The sequence below is a fragment of the Anomaloglossus baeobatrachus genome, chromosome 3, assembly GCF_048569485.1.
Source record: "Anomaloglossus baeobatrachus isolate aAnoBae1 chromosome 3, aAnoBae1.hap1, whole genome shotgun sequence".
Lineage (NCBI taxonomy): Eukaryota > Metazoa > Chordata > Amphibia > Anura > Aromobatidae > Anomaloglossus > Anomaloglossus baeobatrachus.
In genome coordinates this window covers 366518950-366542180 of record NC_134355.1, presented here as the reverse complement: position 1 = coordinate 366542180, position 23231 = coordinate 366518950, and the positions used below count along the sequence as shown (strand labels likewise).

Genomic DNA, 23231 nt, shown 5'->3' with positions numbered 1-23231 from the left:
CTTTTACAATCTGCTCTTATACAAAGAGCATTTCATTGATGACATTATAATCAAAACTGTCCCGCCCACCCCTCCCCCCGCTCTGCGTGCGACCAGAAGCAACTTAAAATGGTAACTTATGTAATTGGTATGTGTCCATTGAGCAGTTCAAGAAGGTACCAAGAGGTCTGTCCAAAGTGAGATTTAAGTCTATCCTTAAGCACTGTAGCCAAGTTAGGTATAAATAAAGACCATGTTTCAAAAAAACGCTTAGTCAACTTCTCCTTATTCGACAGTGCATCCAGCCAGTCCATTTTGAATATGAACATTAGTTTTGTTTGGATAAACGCTAGAGAGGGTGCTTCAGGATTTACCCAGAGATGTAGGATACTTTTCCTAGTGGCCGAGGCCCAAATAGTTAACATTGCCCTGGTACCTCTCGGAAGACTTTGTTGAGCCTCCTCCAACATGTTAAAAATCGCCCACTGTGGTGTCAGAGCAAACTGAATATTGTATGTGTTTTGTAAGACTGAGTGAACGCTTCTCCATACTCCCTGTATCTGAACACAGTCCCATAAGTGGTGAAACAGGTCAGTGTCTCTTATGCCACATTTAGAACAAGAATGTATATAACAGACCACTGCCCCTCCCCCATAAACTTCCTCCCCACTATCACCGAAGGAGAGCTTGCACATCTTCTCTCAAAAGCGCACCTCACTACATGCGCACTTGACCCCATCCCATCCCACCTCCTCCCCAACCTCACCACTATCCTTATTCCCGCCTTATCCCATCTCTTCAACCTATCTCTAACAACTGGTACCTTCCCTTCTGCCTTTAAGCATGCAACAGTCACACCTATCCTAAAGAAACCTTCCCTCGACCCAACCTCTACCACCAGCTATCGACCCATATCGCTACTCCCACTTGCCTCAAAACTCCTGGAACAGCATGTCCATGCTGAACTTTCCTCCCACCTCTCCTCTAACTCTCTCTTTGACAACCTACAGTCCGGCTTCCGTCCACATCATTCCACTGAAACTGCCCTGACTAAAATCACAAATGACTTACTTACCGCCAAAGCTAACAACCACTTCTCTGTACTCCTACTTCTAGACCTATCCTCAGCCTTTGACACTGTTGACCACTCCCTGCTACTACAGATCCTCTCTTCCCTTGGTGTCAGAGACCTCGCTCTCTCTTGGATCTCTTCATACCTCTCCAACCGCACTTTTAGTGTCTCCCATTCCCACACAACCTCTTCATCCCGTTCTCTCTCTGTTGGTGTCCCTCAAGGCTCTGTCCTGGGACCCTTACTTTTTTCTATCTATACATTTGGCCTGGGACAACTCATAAAGTCCCATGGCTTCCAGTACCACCTATATGCTGATGACACTCAGATCTACCTCTCTGGTCCAGATGTCACATCTCTGCTGTCCAGAATCCCAGAGTGCCTATCTGCTATATCTTCCTTCTTTTCCTCTCGCTTCCTAAAGCTCAATATGGCCAAAACTGAACTGATCATCTTTCCTCCATCTCCCCTGCACTCTCCACCTGATCTATCCATTACAATTAATAACATCACGCTCTCCCCAGCACCCAAAGTTCGGTGCCTCGGAGTGACCTTTGACTCTGCCCTGTCCTTCATACCGCACATCCAATCCCTCACCACCTCCTGCCGTTTTCAACTCAAAAATATCTCCAGAATCCGCCCTTTTCTCAATCCCCAATCTACAAAAATTCTAGTGCACGCCCTCATAATCTCCCGCATCGACTACTGCAACATCCTCCTCTGTGGTCTCCCTGCTAACACACTCGCCCCTCTCCAGTCCATCCTTAACTCTGCTGCCCGACTGATCCACCTCTCTCCTCAATACCACCCCGCTTCTCCTCTCTGCAAGTCCCTCCACTGGCTCCCAATCTTCCACCGTATCCAATTCAAATTACTAACACTGACCTACAAAGCTATCCATAATCTGTCTCCTCCATATATCTCTGAACTAATCTCTCGCTACACTCCAAAACGTAACCTCCGGTCCTCCCAAGATCTCCTTCTATCCTCCTCTCTCATTCGCTCCTCATGCAACCGACTCCAAGACTTCTCCCGAGCATCCCCAGTCTCCTGGAACTCACTGCCTCAACACGTCAGACTATCTACTACACTCGCAAGCTTCAAACGGAACCTAAAGACTCATCTGTTCAGAAATGCCTATAACCTTCAATGACCTCACTGCTTCACCCCCGTGCGGAGCTGCCGCCCCACCACCGTGCGGAGCTGCCGCCCCACCCCCGTGCGGAGCTGCCGCCCCACCACCGTGCGGAGCTGCCGCCCCACCACCGTGCGGAGCTGCCGCCCCACCACCGTGCGGAGCTGCCGCCCCACCACCGTGCGGAGCTGCCGCCCCACCACCGTGCGGAGCTGCCGCCCCACCACCGTGCGGAGCTGCCGCCCCACCACCGTGCGGAGCTGCCGCCCCACCTACACCCCACCTACTGTCTCCTCCCCAAAATCCTTTAGGATGTAAGCCCGCAAGGGCAGGGCCCTCTTCCCCCTGTGCTAGTCTGTCTATTGTAACGTGTACATGTATTCTGTATGTAACCCCCTCATGTACAGCACCATGGAATCAATGGTGCTCTATAAATAAACAATAATAATAATAATAATAATAATAATATAAAGAGTATAAGGCATTTGTGTCCATTTTTGATTGAATTTTTGGAGTAATATATGCTCTATGTAGAATCATCAAGGCCATATCTGTGTAGCTACTGGACGACAGAAATTTACGTTGCAACAGCGTGGCATGTAAAAAATCCTTTACCTCGAACTCTGGCATGTCTACCTTCCATTTTGCTGGACCTGTTGTTTTCCCCTCCCATGTCCAAACTGTACGCAACATTGAATAAACCTGACTAGTCGAGGACGCCTGGCTTCTTGCCCTCCTAAGAAAGTTATCCACACTTCCTCCAAGATCTCCCTTTGGCTTGTCAACAAGATATTTTTGTGCCAAGCTACGCGCCTGAAGAAAAAGAAAAGGCTGACCCACAAAAGCTGGAAATCGGTGTGCCGCCTTCTCGTAAGAAAGCAACGACCAATCAGGCTCCATTAGATCTGCAGCATAAGCACAACCCTGCATTGACAATGTTTCATAAATCCTCGGAGGGCGATCCTGGAGGAATCTCGGATTTCCAATAAAGGGTTGAAATGGGGAACTTGAAGTGTTAATTTTACCAAGTTTCCTCACCTTCCTCCACGTTTGTATAGTATGCCATAGTGTTGGATGATCCCTAACCTCACTCGGTATTTCCTCGTTCCCTAAATGCAGCAATGCTGTTAACGAGACTTGTGAACATAGCTGTTGTTCCAATTGTACATTGGCAAAGTGAGATACTCCTCGCACCCAGTCCACCACATATCTAAAATTTGCTGCAGTTCTGCCCAGATCTGGAAGATTTATGCCCCCTGCCCCTTTTGGTAATTGAAGCTTGATTAAGCTGATCCTAGTACGCCCCTTGTGCCCCCAAATGAATTTTCCAAAGGATGAATTTAGTAGCTTAACCCCTTAACGACCGCGGGCCGTAAAATTACGTCCTAAATGACATAATCTTACTGCCCGCGGTCCTCCGGCGGCAGCATGCCGCGATCGGCACACATCTCAGCTGATTTTCACAGCTGAGATGTGTGCCTGCTAGGCACGAGCAGAATCGTTATCTGCTCGTGCCGATTAACCCCTTATATGGCGCTGTCAATACATGACAGCGCCATTATAAGCGCAATCGCGGTAAAGTTTTTACTTACCGCCGAAACCGGAAGTCACGTGACGCGATCACGTGACTCCCGATAGTTGTCATGGTAGTACAGGGTCATGTGATGACTCCTGTACTACACATGAATTGGTTTCACTTTCGCTGTGCCCGGGGCACAGCAAAAGAGAAAGACAGCGTATCTGCTGTTTACAGCCTTCCAGCTGTGATCAGCAGATACTGCAGAGCGATCGGAATGCTGATCGCAATAGCCCCCTAGGTGGACTAGTAAAATAAAAAAAAAAAGTAAAAAAATAAGTTTTAAAAAATTAAAAAAAAACAAAAAAACCTAAAAGTTCAAATCACCCCCCATTCGCCCCATTGAAAATTAAAGGGTTAAAAAAATAAAAAATATACACACATTTGGTATCGCCGCGTTCAAAAACGCCCGATCTATCAAAATATAAAATCAATTAATCTGATCAGTAAACGGCTTAGCGGCAAAAAAATTCCAAACGCCAAAACGACGTTTTTTTGTCGCCACAACTTTTGCGCAAAATGCAATAAGAGGCGATCAAAACGTAGCATCTGCGCAAAAATGGTACCGTTAAAAACGTCAGCTCGAGACGCAAAAAATAAGCCGTCATTGAGCCTAAGATCCCGAAAAATGAGAACGCTACGGGTCACGGAATATGGCGTAAAACGTGCGCCACTTTTTTCGGACAAACTTCCGATTTTTTTTTAACCCCTTATATAAAAGTAAACCTATACATGTTTGGTGTCTACGAACTCGCACTGACCTGAGGCATCACGCCCACACATCAGTTTTACCATATAGTGAACACAGTGAATAAAATATCTCAAAAACCATAGTGCTATCGCACTTTTTTTGCAATTTTTCAGCATTTGGAATTTTTTTGCCATTTTCTAGTACACAATATGGTAAAACTGATGGTTTCATTTAAAAGTACAGCTCGTTCCGCAAAAAATGAGCCCTCACATGACCATATTGACTGAAAAATAAAAAAGTTACGTCTCTCAGAAAAAGAATGGCGAAAAAAAAAAACGGAAAGCGAAAAATCGGCCGGTCGTGAAAGGGTTAATATCTGATTTGCGTAGAAGCAACGGGAGAGTCTGAAATAAGAACATTATTTTGGGGAATACTACCATTTTAATTAAGTGACATCGGCCCGAAAAGGATATTTTCAGATGTTTCCAAGATTGGAGTAGATGTATTAATGAATTTATAAGAGGCTTATAATTAATTTGATATAGTAACAAGGGGTTTGCTGGGAGCTGAATCCCCAAATATTTAATGGACCTGGTACACCACTGGAAGGGAAATAAGTTGTTATCAATTTTACCCGATTTGTACATTGCCAATGCCTCCAGTTTTTTTGTATTTTACCCTGAAGCCTGAGGCCTTTCCAAAATTATTCAATGTGTTCATTATCTCTGGAATCGCTTGAGAGGGATTGGCAATAAACAATAAAATATCATCGGCAAAAGCCAAAAGTTTAATTGTTGTCCCACCGACTCTCATGCCCTGAAATATTGCTAAATTATGTAGGGTCCTCAACATTGGGTCCAGAGCCAAATTAAACATTGTCTGGGACTTTTATATTAATGGTCTTTCTTTAGAATAAGTCATCAATATCCGAACGGTGGGATGAGGTACACGGCACCCTCTGCCAATCAGCTGTTTCTCTGCTGCAGGTGGCTGGATGTGATCAGTTGCACAGCGGAACTGCACAGCTTTTTCAACTGTATAGAAGCCACAGCAGCTGCCATACAAGAGAAGGAGATGAATAAAAGATTAACAGTGATTTAAAATGTTGCCTTTCCTATTCTAGGTGAATTTCTTGATGAACATCATCGTGTCCTGGAGTCAAGACTGGCCCCAGTGTGTAGGGAGATCACTGACAGCCGAGCTCGCATAGCAGAGGAGTTAGAGAGCCTGTATCGGAAGATTGTCAGCTACGTTCTTTTGAGATCTGGTCTGGGGTCTCCTACAGATATCAAGGTTGTCAGAGAAGCTACAGGTCAGCAAAGCAACCGAGCCTCAAAAACAACTCTAAATTACAGGGTGATAACTTAGACTGCTGCATCATTTGGCCATTACCTCTCAATCATAATGGCAGGGCCAAAAAAACTATGATAATGAGGTTGTTATTATGAGGACAACCTTTGTCCATGTGCCCAATAGCTTAAGAGGACAGATTCAATACATGAAAAAACTCAACATAAACTTGCCTGAAAAAAAGACAGCAGCCAACACAGGTCAAAATGGCAGATGCACTCGCAGGATGCAGCCAGCCCCTTATGATAAAGGTGGGGGTAACACAAGTGCAGAATACCGATGAGAAACCACTCACAGCCTACTAACTCATGAAGGGGATAGTTGCTGGTATTAGACATGCACACTAATCAGGTTTTACATAGGGCGCCAGTCACACAGGTACGTGCAATGCACAGTGTCTGGCTTACAGTTTATTGATGACGCCCATACTATTAGATCAGGCGGGCTGCCCAGTACTATATAAGTGCATTGACAGTGACACACAGGACAGACACCCCAAAGGGCCCGGCTGCATCCTGCTGAAAATTGTGCAATAGAAAATGATATAAAATGATAATAAATATGAAGTATTGGTCCATATTTTGGCCAAAATACATAAGCTCGTAACCCAAAACCACTTATATGGTGGTGGGCAGCCCGCCTGATCTAATAGTATGGGCGTCATCAATAGGCTGTAAGCCAGACACTGCATTGCCCGTACCTGTGTGACTGGTGCTCTATGTAAAACCTCATTAGTGTGCATGTTTAATACCAGCAATCACTCCCTCCATGAGTTGTTAGGCTATGTGCGCACGTCTGCGTTCTGCCGTGTCAAATATTCTGCAGCGTTTTGTCACTGCATGTGCGTTTCAAAACGCAGCCGAAAAGCTGCATTTTGGATGTATGTTGAGTGCAGAATGGATGCAGAATTCATGCGTACTGGATGCTTGCTCTGCCATAGACAGAGAGGGAAAAGCATCGAAAACGCACAAAAGAAGTGACATGTTGCTTTTTAGAACACAGCGGTTTGGATCAAAATTTCAGCATGCAAATCGCTGCACTCTCAAACGCAACGTGCAGATGGATTATGCACAATCTTCATAGATTATGCTGGGGACGCAGGACGCATTCATTTACGCTGCAATGCAATACGCAGCGTAAAGGCATGCAAAACGCCTCAGGCTGTGAGTAGTTGTCTTATCGGTATGCTGCACCTGTGTTACCCCCACCTTTATCATAAGGGACCGGCTGCATCCTGCGAGTTATTCTGCCATTTTGACCTGTGTTGGCTGGTGGCTTTTTTTCTGGTGAGTTTTTTTGAGTTTTCTTCTGAATTTATGTCCTTTTCAGTGAATCAGATTCAATACATGCATGAATCACAATGTGGCATTTTTCGAGACTGATCTTGGGCAAAATTAGTTAACCATTATTAGTATAACCCCAAAATGCCCTGGTGTCATAAGTCAGCATTCTAGATGAAGTTTACTTTAATGGGGTGGGATGGATTAGTAAAACATGTCTGCTTTCTTTCAGAAACAGTGCCACCACTGACCATAAATTGTGTCTGGTATTGATCTGCTCACAGACCTATAGGGTCAACAATGAAGTTATTGGACAAGGTCATCAAATGGAGAAACACTTCACTGGTGTTGAAGACACGATTTGTACATAGTCTGGTCTTTTTTGTGGTAGCATATGGATGGAAAACCTGGACAGTAAAGGAATAAGACAGAAGAAGAATCAACATCTTCCAAATGTGGTGCTGGAGAAGGATGTTATCAGTACCATGGCTGGCAGGAAGAACAGACAAATCAATTTTGGAACAAATCAAGCCAGACATAGTACTCGAAGGAAGGATCACCAAACTACGACTTGCCTATTTTGGACATATCATACGAAGAGAGCAATTACTGGAGAAGGACATTATTGTTGGAAGAATAGAAGGAACAAGGCGAAGAGGAAGACCAGCTACCCACTAACTTTATACAATCAAAATAACGGCGGAGAAGACCCTGGTGGACCTATCTAGGCTTGCACAAGATTCATCTTCTAACAGAGCATTCATCCATCAAGACGTCATGGCTCGAGATCGAGCTGAAGGCCATTAAATAATAATAATTGTAACACAGCCCCATTAAAGTGAAGGGCGTTGCATTGCAATACCAGGCACAACCCATTGTCAGTGCGTGGCAAACTAAAATTTAATAGTAAGGCAGCCAGTAAACTTACTATATGAATATGACATACTATCAGATAATTTGTTTCTTTTGGTTTGATCATATTATATAATGTGTTAAAGGAAGGTGTAAGCAGGTTTTTGCTATGTAATCCAAGAGCAGCATAATGTAGAGGCAGAGACCCTAATTCCATTTTCTATAACTGTTACTTGTTTGAATATGATCCTCCTGAATTGTAAAGCGCTGCAGAATATGTTGGCGCTAAAGAAATAAAGATTATTATTATTATTATTATTATTATTATTATTATTATTCCAGGCATATGGCATTTACTAAGCTGTGTGATGTAGTTTCAATACAATCAGTGTTTTATCAGCAGGAGATTATCATTAGAGGACTAGCTGTCTTGTGCCAGGCAGGCCACTGATTGGAAGCTTGATGATAATGTTCCGTCTACACAAGCTAACAATCAGTGGTGTGGGTGGGGTTATACATAGTTCAGCATTCATAGCACTTCTTCATCCACAGTAGAGAAAACAGGGATTTAATCAAAACTGCACCAAGTAAGTGATACATCAGTGGAATCTGGTTATCTGCCCCTACATCATGCTGCTCTCAGATTCCATATCAAAGCCTTCCTAGCAGATTTCCTTTAATTGTTTGTGTGTTTTTAGCTGCCCTTCAGAGCATCTTCCCACACACAGAACTTGGTACCTTTCTATCCCTTGTCAAGAAAGACAAAGAACGACAGCTGAAGGAGCTCACCATGATCGTAACTGGGATCCGTCTGTTCAACAAAGACTGTGGAAAAGGTGGAGAGGGCATTGATGACTGTAAGTGTGTGGATCCTGTGCCTGGGGTTTGTCGGCGGGTTGATGGGGGATAAATGATTATACTGTATATATTCAGTTAATGAAGTTTCAATTATTATATTTTGTCCTTCTTTCTTAATGAATCTCTTTGACTATATTCACATCTGTGTCAAAGACTTCATCCAGTTTCGGAAGTTTTGATTCAAGCATGGCATTCATTACTATTTTTATGGGAGGACACATGGCAAGACCAATGAACCCTGTAAGTCATTGGGGTTATATTGGGTGCAACCAGTGACCACCAGGTGAATCACGTCCAGCTACGTGTTTTCATGGTGGATTCTGCCTGGAACCCACCTAAAAAAAGCAGTAAAACACATAGAAAGAAAATGAGCAAAATGCACAGCAATGTCAGAGCAATTTGCTAGGCATATGTTATCTCTCCTGTCACTTCTCTTAACCCTTACTAAAAGATTTGACCTAACCGTTCATCTGTCATCTTCCACTTTGGCGCCATCTGTATTTAATACATACAATGTAAAATAAAACTGCTGGCAGCAGAGTCGCTAAAAAAGACATCGACATACAGTTGTCCCCCGCTATATCGCGATTCACATATTGTGGCTTCACTGTATTGTGGGTATTTTTTGTTTTATAAGACACACTGGATTATAAGATGCACCCCAAATTTAGAGGAAAAAAATGGTAAAAACCCCCTGGGCTTCATCTTATAATCTGGTGGTGTCTTAGTGAGGGAATGGGGGTGGCAGTAGTGGTGGTAGAGAGGGGTCACAGGATGCAGGGGCCGTGGTGGAGCAGGGCGATGTTGCAGGCGGTGGCAGGAAGATCCAGAAACTGTCGGCGGTGCAGGCTTCAAAGATATGGTGGCTGTAGTTGGCGCATGCGCAGATTGAGCTATCACTTCAATGACGAACCGAGATCTCATCTGTGCATGTGCCACCTCTGGGTGCCATTTTACTTAAGTCCGCTGCTGGGACATCAATGGGCCGGAGGTGGCTTGTGCATAGATGAGATTTTGAGCCGAGCGCTCAATCTGCGCATGCGCTGACTTTGGGCACTATTATTTGAAGCCCGCACTGCCAACATTTTCAGGATCGCCCCTGCATTACATTGAACACTGCAGTGCACAGTCTGCGGCCTGCAGGATGGCCCCTGCCTCTTGTCACCATTCTCCACCACCCGCCGGTAAGCTAGATTCGGTTTATAGGACTGACCCCTCATTTTCCTCCCAAATTTTTGGAAGGAAAAATGCGTCTTATAATCTGAAAAATATAAGTAAATAATAAAGTAAATATAACTCCGCTGCTTCGCGGATTGTCACCTATCACAGTGGTCTCTAGAACGTAACTCCTGCGATAGGTGAGGGATCACTGTATATCAACAAGAGACACGTCAGGTAAAACTATGGCCGTCATTTGCCTGAAGCTGCTTCCTAGAGCAAAAGCTATTCAGGTAGGCCGTTCTCTAAAAGATACTGTGTGCACATACCCAAAGGGTCATTTAGACTGTTCCATTCCTAGAAATGCTTATTCCTGATAATAGGCCTGCCTAAACTGCTGCCAATCGCCCAATGAACTAGAATATGCTCATTCATCAGGTCCAATTACTTTTTAGTTTGCTTGATTACAAATCATCTTTCACAGCAACACATTGTCCTGTGTGAACAAAACGTGTTGCTGATAACATGATGTTCTGTGCCCATGGAGCTGTGGTCGGCCTCTGCAACAAGACTATTAAATGATCACTGATTGGCTAACGTAGCTGATCGCATGTCGTTTACTAGCCGCCATTGGCAAGTTGAGACCCATGATAAAGGGGGCTTTACACGGTACGACCGATTTGTGCAATTTCACAATCGATCGTACCCGCCCCCGTTGTTTGCGCGTCACGGGCAAATCGCTGCCTGTGGCGCACAAAGTCTGTAACCCCCGTCACACATACTTACCTCTCGTGCGACCTCGCCTGGGCGGCGAACGTCCACTTCCTGGAGTGGGAGGGACGTTCGGCGTCACAGCGACGTCACACGGCCTCCGGCCAATGGAAGCGGAGGGGTGGAGATGAGCGGGACGTAAACATCCCGCCCACCTCCTTCCTTCACATAGCCGGCGGCGGCCGTTCGACGCAGGTGAGCTGCTGTTCATCGTTCCCGTGGTGTCACACGGAGCGGCGTCTGCTACCATGGAAACGATGAACAACCAAATTAAACGATATTATGGAACCTAGCGAGCAGTACACGACTCATGATTTGTGAGCGATACTGCGTCGCTAGGAGGTGTCACACAGGCCGGCATCGCCAGCGATGCCGGATGTGCGTCACAAAAATCGTGACCCCGACGATCTATCGCATGATAGATTGTCTGATGCAAAGCAGCCTTAAGGCCATAATCCGCAGAGATCTCAATGAATAAAAAAATAAGGTGTATTACGCAAAACCCACCTCCTCTAACATGGTACACGCAGATCAGGATACATTTTCCATGTAACCGTTTCCTATTAAGTCACATTGCATTGATAAATTTGCATTTTTTTATTTTTTTTTATACAAAATTGTTCTTGTTTCGACAGTGCCAAATGTCCTAAAGGAGGCCATACCCGCCACCACAAAACATATTGATTCAGAGCTTCAGTCTTCCCGGGAGATGATATATAGATACACGGCTCTCATTGAAGATATGTATAGTAAAAAACACAAAAGCAGTCTGCTCGACCTAAATCAGCTGAAAGAAGCCCTTTACAATGCAAGACAGCATGAGGCTCTCTTAAATATTTTACTGGTAAGAAACTCAAATATAAAGTGACCTTTTCCAGTAGTACATGGACTACTGTTACCTGGTGCCTTCCTGGTCACCCTTCTGCCTTCTTAGGGTCCTCTCTGTGCCTTCACAAAGCAGCTGGTGGGCTTCTTAGACTAAAAGATGCACACACTGGTGGATAGTCTGATTTCATATGAGACAATAGACCTGGGTGAATATGTACATGGCACTTTATTGCACAGTGTTAGTTCTGACCTCTTTTATAACCTATTGATGCTACATTATTTGTGTCATCGGTACATGTATGCCGCACCTATTCTCTTTATTTGACATTACTTTAGAAGTAGTGTCTACTCATACCAATTTAAATGTTTATTATATTTATTTGACTCTTGGTTATCTTGCCAGTCATATGGGTTGTATGCTAGTATCCTAGGAAAAAGGTTCTGCGCAATGAGCATATTTTGTAATGTTTTTATTTGTCTTGTGTAGGTTTTTGTGTTTATTATATATATACTAGCTGTTATACCCAGGCGTTGCCTGGGATAGTAACTGTCTCTCTGTCTCTCTCTGAATTTCTGTCTGTCTGTCTGTATCAGTCTCTCTATTTGTCTCTGTATCAGTCTCTCTGTCTGTCTCTGTATCAGTCTCTATCTGTCTCTGTATCAGTCTCTCTGTCTCTATCTCTGTGTCTCTCTATCTTTGTGTCTGTCTCTCTCTATCTCTCTGTCTGTCTGTCTCGCTCTGTCTGTCAGTCTCTTTCCCCATCTGTCTTGTTCCGGGTCTGTCTCGTTCCAGGTCTGTTTCATTCCAGGTCTGTCTCGTTCCAGTAGTAGAATAGACCTGGCTCAACTATATGATTGGGTGCTCTTGAGAAAAAGAGTCCCGTAAATCACAAAAGCTCCGGCACACCACAAAGAAAATGAGAAAAATCCTGGATGGTGCTAAATATTATTTTATTGAGTAGAGTGAATATAGTCCGTCCAACGTTTCAGTCCTGATTGGACCTTTTTCATGGACTATCAGACTAGTAACATAAGAGAAGATAAAGACAGTGTTACAAAAAAGAAAAGAAATCACAATCAAAATAAATCATGACAAAACAATCTCATAACATGATGATCATTTGGAAAAATTAGATCTCCACATGTAAAATACAACATTTACATAAAAATCCAATATGTTGAAGTAGAGACATCTCCTTGATAATGTGAGAGACATGCATAATCCATTGTATAATCAAAGTGATGAATCCACATAGTGATATGTAAACGTACCTAAATGTCAGAAAACATGATCAAGTCGCACCAATAGGAACTGTACATAGGTGTCTCAAACAGGAAAGACCATACAAATAGTCTAGATAGAAAATACAGAATAACTGTTAGAAAATTATACAGAAGATTTCATACCAATATAATGTGATATGGGGTTACGGGGTATATCATAAAGAATTATATTAAATACCTGCATGCATGTGGCAAAATGCCCAGGACAAGGTCAATACTGTTTAGCCATACAGCACAATAAATCCATCAGGGTACCTATAACCATGCTTGCTTTTCACCGTTACCATCCTGAGTCGCATTTCCTGTAACCAGGTAATGAATGCCGTGTCCTCACGCCATGCGCATGCGCGACTTTAGTTCTCTCCGCGCATGCGCTGGCGTGCGGGTCATTGTGATCACACTGCGTTCCACCTCCGAACCAGGAAGTGAACACAGCTGATCAGTACCTCTCTTTATAAAATCCACGGCCACCACTGCATGGCGCACACGCCATTAAGGATTTTCTCCCCATCCACCTACGCAGGTATGTTTCGGCTTCTCTCATGCTTGTCACAAGCTATACTTTAATTAGGCATTTTTGCACATATTACCCGGTGATTTATAGCTATATCCTTCATGGTTACAGGTACCTGCCATTGATTTTGCACTGGTCTTAGAACCACTTTACTGGAAGGTACTTTTATAACATTCCTCCACATATTACCTTCTGTTTAATTATATACTATGCATCTAATGGTCTCTATACTATCTTCACAGAGAGCCCGTTGAGAGTACTGTATACCCTGCTTTTGAATCATGATGTGATATCGGGTCAGAGGGTAGTATATCTTCCTTTTATATCATTGTCATGTCCGGTCGTTTAACATGCCTATCATAAGCTTTTAGTGGTCCTCAACCCTTTATAATTCATCTTCATGCTCCACTGACATAAGGATTTATTTTCATTCAATTCATTAGATATGTATTCCCCTGGTGAATAATCTATACTGTAAGGCCAAGCAGCACTGGTTCGACTTGAGCATTTTGCCACATGTATACAGGTATTAGTTAAAGTATACTTGTTTTTAACTTGTGCACACGACTATTTCCCTTTTATCCCTCCTCATCTTCATGTGTTTCTGATATAAGGATCTATTTACATTCTAATCCTTCAGATACATATTACCCTGATGGATATATTGTGCTGTATGGCTAAACAGTATTGTCCTTGTCCTGGGCATTTTGCCACATGCATGCAGGTATTTAACCTTCGTCAGGCTGCATAATTTTACAACATTAACAGCGACCCCTTATCTCGGAAGGGGCTGGGGATATTTTATTGAAATTTGGCCAATATATTCTGGACCAAAACTGTAGAGGTGTCACGAAATTTCAGCCCTCTACGGCTTTTGGAAAAAAAAATGTATTGCAATTTTAAAACGGAATAGTTACAATTGTACCTATTCAGCCGGACAAAGGTTAATATAATTCTTTAGGATATACCCCGTAACCCCATATCTATATATATAATTGCCTTATTCTGTCTGTCTGTCTGTCACCAAAATGACGTCATTACAGTGACAACCGTCACATTAGCCGCTGGGCTCGGCCTGGCCCCGCCCCACCCGCACAGATTGGCCGCTTGGCTCGGCCTTGCCCCGCCCCCCGCACGGATTGGCCAGGCCTCGCCCCCTCACTCATTGGATGCTCGGCCTGGCCCCGCCCCCCATTCACGCATTCATCTAACCCACACAGAGCCCCGACTCCCAGGTGAGTGCTGCACCCCCGGGAGCCCACACCGGCAACCCAGCCGAGACATACCCTCGCGTTGCTGGGGTTGCCTACGTACGCTGGTAACCATGGTACATATCGGGAAACCACTTTGCTTAATTGCCCGATTGTGTACCATTGTTACCAGCATATGCCGGCTCCCTGCCCATTCAGATCGTTGGTCTCCCGCTGTCAAACACGCCGATGCGTGCTGCACAGCAGGAGACCAACAAACAAAAAGTCAACCAGCACTGTCGCTTTGAATAGTTACCTGTGTACCATGCTTACTAGGTTACCCCGGCTCCCGACACACGTGTCCCGGAGCCAGCGTACGCTGGTAACCATGATACACATCGGGTAACTATGGAAACCGCTTTGCATAGTGGCCCGCTCGGCCACGCCCCCCACCCACTCTGCCCGCTCGGCCACGCCCCCCACCCACTCTGCCCGCTCGGCCACGCCCCACACACACTCTGCCCGCTCGGACACGCCCCCCACACATATTGGGCACCTATACACCTCCCCCCAGGACTATTCCACCTAATAGACACCCACTCTGCCCACTCAGCCACGCTCGGCCACGCCCCCCACACACTCTGCCCGCTCGGCCACGCCCCCCACACACACTGCTCGCTCGGCCACGCCCCCACACACTCTGCCCGCTCGGCCACGCCCCCGACACACATTGGGCACCTATACACCTCCCCCCAGGACTACTCCACCTAATAGACACCTCCCCCCAGGACTACTCCTCCTATTATACTCCTCTCCCCCAGGACTACTCCTCCTATTAGACTCCTCTACCCCAGGACTACTCCTCCTATTATCCTCCTCTCCCCCCAGGACTACTCCTCCTATTATACTCCTCTCCCCCAGGACTACTCCTACTATTATACTCCTCTCCCCCAGGACTACTCCTCCTATTATACTCCTCTCCCCCCAGGACTACTCCTCCTATTAGACTCCAAGGCTACATGCGCACGCTGCTTCTTTTTCGTGTTCACAAACTGCAGCCAAAACTGCAGCCAAAATTGCACCTTGTCAGAGAGAGCCTGGAAATGTCACAAAAAATGTAGGAGCTTTTTTGGTGCGTTTTTGCTGCTTTTTTGGTGCGTTTTTGGCTGCAGTTTTGTCAACAATTGTTTCATGTATTTTTCAGTTCAAACAAGGCCATAAAGCTTGTTGAATTGAAAAAAAAATAATTAGAAATAAATAAATAATTAAAAAAAACTGGCGTGCGGTCCCCCCCAATTTTAATGCCAGCCAGATAAAGCCATACGGCTGCAGGCTGGTATTCTCAGGATGGGGAGCTCCACGTTATGGGGAGCCCCCCAGCCTAACAATATCAGTCAGCAGCCGCCCAGAATGGCCGCATCCATTAGATGCGGCTGTTCTGGGACAGTACCCGGCTCTTCCCGATTTGCCCTGGTGCGTTGGCAAATCGGGGTAATAAGGAGTTATTGGCAGCCCATAGCTGCCAATAAGTCCTAGATTAATCATGTCAGGCGTCTATGAGACACCCTCCATGATTAATCTGTAAATTACAGTAAATAAACACACACACCCGAAAAATCCTTTATTAGAAATAAAAAACACAAACACATTCCCTCATTAACAATTTATTAACCCCGACAAAGCCCTCCATGTCCGGTGTAATCCAGGATGGTCCAGCGTCGCATCCAGCTCTGCTGCATGCAGGTGACCGGAGAAGCAGCAGACACCGCCGCTCCGGTCACCTCCATGCAGCTACTGAAGACAGCCGCGCGATCAGCTGAGCTGTCACCGAGGTTACCCGCGGCCACCGCTGAATCCAGCGGTGGCCGTGAGTAACCTCAGTGACCGCTCAGCTGATCGCGCTACTGCGTGGAGCCGGCAGGAGCGTGGAGCCGGCAGGAGCGTGGAGCCGGCAGGAGCGTGGAGCCGGCAGGAGCGTGGAGGACGGGACTTTCAGCGGCGGTGGCAGTGAGAGGGGTCCATCATCTCCCCTGTGCACGCTGGGGACAGCGGTACTTCAGGGAACACGTGGAGGACGGGACTATCAGCGGCGGCGGCAGCGAGAGGGGGATGGACGTTGGCAGCTGAAAACATTGATTTTTCCCTCTCGCTGCCGCCGCTGCTGATAGTCCCGTCCTCCACATCATCTCCCCTGTGCGTGCACGCTGGGGACAGTGGTACTTCGGGGAACACGTGGAGGACGGGACTATCAGCGGCGGCAGCAGCGAGAGGGAAAAATCAATGTTTTCAGCTGCCAATGTCCATCCCCCTCTCGCTGCCGTTGCTGATAGTCCCGTCCTCCACATCATCTCCCCTGGGGACAGCGGGACTTCGGGGAACACGTGGAGGACGGGACGGGACCACTTGCCTGACCTCACTTCCTGACAAATCACCTGCGTTTTTGCTAGCAAAAATGCAGGTAAAAGGCAGGTAAAATGCACCACTTTTGATTAGCATGCATTTTTCCTGCGTTTTTGATGCCCTCATTGATTTCAATGGGTGACAAATTTTTGACAAAAAAAACGCTGACAAATAAACTGCAATGTGCGCATGACAAATCTGACTTCTCATAGACTTTGCTGGGAAGTCAGATGTCAGAAAGTTCTGCTGACAAAACTGCAGCCAAAAAAGCAGCAAAAAAGCAGGAAAAAAAGCAGCGTGCGCATGTAGCCCTATCTCCCCAGGACTACTCCTCCTATTATGCGCCTCTCCCCCTAGGATTACTCCTCCTATTATACTTTTCTCCCCCCAGGACTACTCCTCCTATTATCCTCCTCTCCCTCCAGGACTACTCCTCCTATTATCCTCCTCTCCCTCCAGGACTACTCCTCCTATTATCCTCCTCTCCCTCCAGGACTACTCCTCCTATTATTCTCCTCTCCCCCCAGGACTACTCCTATTATTCTCCTCTCCCCAGGACTATTCCTCCTATTATCTCCTCTCCCCCCAGGACTATTCCTCCTATTATCCTCCTCTCTCCCCAGGACTACTCCTCCTATTCTACTCCTTACCTCCAGGACTACTCCTCCTATTATCTCCTCTCCCCACAGGACTATTCCTCCTATTATCCTCCTCTCTCCCCAGGACTACTCCTCCTATTCTACTCCTTACCTCCAGGACTACTCCTCCTATTATACTCCTCTCCCCCCATGACTATTCCTCCTATTATCCTCCTCTCCCCCAGGATTACTCCTCCTATTATCCTACTCTCTCCCCAGGACTACTCCTTTTATTATACTCCTCTCCCCCCAGGACTACTCCTCCTATTATCCTCCTCTCTCCCCAGGACTACTCCTCCTATTATACTCCTCTCCCCCAGGACTACTCCTCCTATTATGCGCCTCTCCCCCTAGGATTACTCCTCCTATTATACTTTTCTCCCCCCAGGACTACTCCTCCTATTATCCTCCTCTCCCTCCAGGACTACTCCTCCTATTATCCTCCTCTCCCTCCAGGACTACTCCTCCTATTATCCTCCTCTCCCTCCAGGACTACTCCTCCTATTATTCTCCTCTCCCCCCAGGACTACTCCTATTATTCTCCTCTCCCCAGGACTATTCCTCCTATTATCTCCTCTCCCCCCAGGACTATTCCTCCTATTATCCTCCTCTCTCCCCAGGACTACTCCTCCTATTCTACTCCTTACCTCCAGGACTACTCCTCCTATTATCTCCTCTCCCCACAGGACTATTCCTCCTATTATCCTCCTCTCTCCCCAGGACTACTCCTCCTATTCTACTCCTTACCTCCAGGACTACTCCTCCTATTATACTCCTCTCCCCCCATGACTATTCCTCCTATTATCCTCCTCTCCCCCAGGATTACTCCTCCTATTATCCTACTCTCTCCCCAGGACTACTCCTTTTATTATACTCCTCTCCCCCCAGGACTACTCCTCCTATTATCCTCCTCTCTCCCCAGGACTACTCCTCCTATTATACTCCTCTCCCCCCAGGACTACTTCTCCTATTATACTCCTCTCCCCCCAGGACTACTCCTCCTATTATCCTCCTCTTTCCCCAGGACTACTCCTCCAATTATCCTCCTCTCTCCCCAGGACTACTCCTCCTTTTATACTCCTCTCCCCCCAGGACTACTTCTCCTATTATACTCCTCTCCCCCCAGGACTACTCCTCCTATTATCCTCCTCTCTCCCCAGGAGTACTCCACCTATTATGCTGCTCTTCCCCTATTATCCTGCTCTCCCCCCAGGACTATTCCTCCTATTTTACTCCTCTCTCCCCAGGACTACTGCTCCTATTATACTCCTCTCCCCCCAGGACTACTCCTCCTATTATCCTCCTCTCTCCCCAGGAGTACTCCACCTATTATCCTGCTCTCCCCCCAGGACTATTCCTCCTATTTTACTCCTCTCTCCCCAGTACTACTCCTCCAACACACACACTGCACAAACCATACCTCCCCCCAAAACACACACACCCACACAAACTGCGCAACACACACAGCACCACACACACACAACGCTGCAGACACACAGCGCTCCACAAGCAACGCAACATACACAACGCAACACGCAAACAACACCGCTCTAACACCCCCCCACACCTAGACAACACCCAGAACATTTACAGCGCCCTACACAAACACTTCAAACACTTGGCAACTACACACAACAACATATATATATATATATATATATATATATGTATATATATATATATATATATATATATATATATATATATATATATAACACAAATCATACATTAACTACACAAATTCTAGAATACCCGATACGTTAGAATCGGGCCACCTTCTAGTCACATTATATTGGTATGAAATCTTCTGTATAATTTTCTAACAGTTATTCTGTATTTTCTATCTAGACTATTTGTATAGTCTTTCCTGTTTGAGACATCTATGTACAGTTCCTATTGGTGTGACTTGATCATTTTTTCTGACATTTAGGTACGTTTACATATCATTATGTGGATTCATCACTTTGATTATACAATGGATTATGCATGCCTCTCACATTATCAAGGAGATGTCTCTACTTCAACATATTGGATTTTTATGTAAATGTTGTATTTCTTTGTCGCTCCATTGGGAGACCCAGACAATTGGGTGTATAGCTTATGCCTCCGGAGGTCACACAAAGCATTACACTTAAAAGTGTAAACCCCTCCCCTCTGCCTATACACCCCCCCGTGCATCACGGGCTCCTCAGTTTTTATTGCTTTTTGGAAGGAGGCACACATCCACGCAAGCTCCACATTTTAGTCAGCAGCAGCTGCTGACTATATCGGATGGAAGAAAAGTGGGCCCATACAGGGCCCCCAGCATGCTCCCTTCTCACCCCACTCGGGTCGGCGGTGCTGTTAAGGTTGAGGTACCCATTGTGGGTACATAGGCAGGAGCCACATGCTGTTTTCCTTCCCCATCCCTTAGGGGCTCTGGGTGAAGTGGGATCCTGACCGGTCACCAGGCACTGGGACCGCGCTCCCTCCACAGCCCCTGGGGGAATCTGCTGGACAGAAGACCGGGTATCATCAGGGACAAGGCCCTGCTACTCTGAGGTACTTTGTGTCCCCTTGGGGACGGCGCATAGAGCGCCTGGGTAATAGACACTGCAGCAGCTGCTGGGTGTGTTGGTGCGCCGGGACTACCGCGCTGGCCGCGCTTGTTTGCCGGCCGCGCTTATAACTTTAGTCCCCGGCTTTTGCGGCCTAGTGCCGCATATTCCCGCCCCCGGGCCTGCCAGTCAGGGGTAAGGGCGGGACGCTGCACTGGACGTCAGCGCTGAGGGCAGGAGCATACTTTGTATCCTCCTCCCCCCTCACTGAGCACCGTGGGGCACCAGATTCCCGCACTTTTACAGGCACGCTCACGGCTCCCTCCTCCTCTCTGAACGCCGGCAGCCATTGCTATCAGCACTTCAGACGCTGGAGAACTTCATAGGGGAGACAACTGAGCTCCACAGCTCTGGGAGGCCCAGGCAGGGATCTGGTGGTCACACAACCGCTGAGAGCGGTCGGTAAGCCGCACCTGTTACTAGGTGCTGGTCCCCCTGGGTGCCGAATTGTATATTTATATGCTTATAGTGTATACATTTACTCTGTACGGCCACACTGTTAGCGTTTGGCTATATACCCTCACTGATTATTCTAAGGGGAGAAACAGCATGTCGTCCGCAAAAAGCAAGGGTACCAAAGCACAGGCTTACTTTGCAACCTGTACCTCATGTGCGGCAATGCTTCCTGCAGGTTCCACCTACCCTCATTGTGTGCAATGCTCGGCCCCTGTGACACTCACTCAGCCGGAGTCTCAGCCACTGGTGGGACCCCCGGCCCAGGTGGAACCTCCGGCCCCCACTGTCCAGGTGACAGGGACAGAGTTTGCAGTATTTGCTGACAAACTTTCTGAGTCTATGGATAGATGGTCTGCTAAGATACTGGAAGCTTTGCAGTCCAGACCTGTAACACAGGCCCCGGGCACTGTTGATTCATTGCCCCCATGCCCCCCTCGGTCGGAGCAGCAAAGTGCTCCTGGGTCGACTCATAGGTCCCACGGGGAGGACTCCGACACGGACCGCAGTCCCAGACCGACGAAGCGGGCTCGCTGGGAGATTCCCTCGACTTCATCTCACTGTTCAGGTTCTCAGCATGAGGACTCTCTGGAAGATGAAGCAGATGCGGCAGATCAGGACTCTGATCCTGACGCCGCGCTCAACCTTGATACGCCTGAAGGGGACGCCATAGTAAACGACCTTATAGCGTCCATCAATCAGGTGTTAGATCTTTCTCCTCCACCCCTTCCGATTGAGGAGTCAGCTTCTCAGCAGGAGAAATGTCATTTTAGGTTTCCCAAACGTACACGGAGTGCGTTTCTTGATCACTCCGACTTCAAAGACGCAGTCCAGAAGCACCGAGCTTTTCCGGATAAGCGCTTTACTAAGCGCCTTCATGACACACGTTATCCCTTCCCCCCTGACGTAGTCAAGGGTTGGGCTCAGTGTCCCAAGGTGGATCCTCCAGTCTCTAGACTGGCGGCCAGATCCATAGTTGCAGTGGCAGATGGTGCATCACTCAAGGATGCCACTGACAGGCAGATAGAGCTCCTGATGAAATCCATCTATGAGGCTATCGGCGCGTCCTTTGCTCCGGCATTTGCTGCCGTATGGGCACTACAAGCTATCTCAGCTTGTCAGTCTGAGATTAATGCACTCACACGAGCCGCTACTCCGCAGGTTGTGTCATTAACCTCTCAGGTGTCGGCGTTTGCGTCCTACGCCATGAATGCGGTACTAGACTCTGCGAGCCGTACAGCGGTAGCATCCGCCAATTCAGTGGCAGTCCGCAGGGCCATGTGGCTACGTGAATGGAAGGCAGACTCTGCTTCCAAGAAGTTTTTAACCGGTTTGCCGTTTTCTGGCGACCGCCTGTTTGGCGAGCAATTGGATGAAATCATTAAACAATCCAAGGGTAAGGACTCGTCCTTACCCCAGTCCAAACCTAACAGACCTCAACAACGGAAGGTACAATCGAGGTTTCGGTCCTTTCGGCCCTCAGGCAGGTCTCAATTCTCCTCGTCCAACAGGCCTCAAAAGGGTCAGAGGAACTCTGATTCATGGCGGTCTAAGGCACGTCCTAAAAAGACCGCCGGAGGAACCGCTCCCAAAGCGGCCTCCTCATGACTTGCGGACTCCCCAAACCGCATCCTCGGTCGGTGGCAGGCTCTCCCGCTTTTGCGACGCCTGGTGTCCACATGTCCAAGACCGATGGGTGAGAGACATTCTGTCTCACGGTTACAGGATAGAGTTCAATTCTCGTCCTCCGATTCGTTTCTTCAGAACATCTCCGCCCCCCGAGCGAGCCGATGCTCTCCTTCAGGCGGTGAACACTCTGAAGGCAGAAGGAGTAGTTATCCCCGTTCCCCTTCAGCAATGGGGTCACGGTTTTTACTCCAACTTGTTTGTCGTACCAAAAAAGGACGGATCTTTCCGTCCCGTCCTGGACCTCAAACTGCTCAACAAACACGTGAAAACCAGATGATTCCGGATGGAATCTCTCCGCTCCGTCATCGCCTCGATGTCCCAAGGAGACTTCCTAGCCTCAATCGACATCAGGGATGCTTATCTCCACGTGCCGATTGCACCAGAGCATCAGCGCTTCCTGCGTTTCGCCATCGGGGACGAACACCTTCAGTTCGTGGCACTGCCTTTCGGCCTGGCAACAGCCCCACGGGTCTTCACCAAGGTCATGGCAACAGTGGTTGCAGTCCTACACTCTCAGGGACACTCAGTGATCCCTTACTTGGACGATCTTCTTGTCAAGGCCCCCTCTCGGGTGGCATGCCAACACAGCCTGAACATTGCTCTGGAGACACTCCAGAGGTTCGGGTGGATCATCAATTTCCCAAAGTCAAAACTGACACCGACACAATCGCTGACATATCTCGGGATGGAGTTTCATACTCTCCCAGCGATAGTGAAACTTCCGCTGGACAAACAGCGATCACTACAGACAGGGGTGCAATCTCTCCTCCGAGCCCAGTCGCACCCCTTGAGACGCCTCATGCACTTCCTAGGGAAGATGGTGGCAGCAATGGAGGCAGTTCCATTTGCACAGTTTCATCTGCGTCCTCTTCAATGGGACATTCTCCGCAAATGGGACAGGAAATCGACGTCCCTC

General features: G+C 47.1%; 1 protein-coding gene across 3 annotated transcripts in view; it reads left to right on the top strand.

Moving 5' to 3' along the window:
• The window catches only part of CFAP206 (cilia and flagella associated protein 206), a 109523-nt gene that overhangs the window by 47151 nt on the left and 39141 nt on the right, over nucleotides 1-23231 (top strand). For all 3 annotated transcript variants that reach the window (XM_075340148.1, XM_075340147.1, XM_075340149.1), the window contains 3 exons: nucleotides 5577-5765; nucleotides 8634-8792; nucleotides 11358-11566. In XM_075340148.1, the coding sequence (XP_075196263.1) occupies nucleotides 5577-5765; nucleotides 8634-8792; nucleotides 11358-11566 (557 nt within the window). The remainder of the gene's footprint in view (nucleotides 1-5576; nucleotides 5766-8633; nucleotides 8793-11357; nucleotides 11567-23231) is intronic.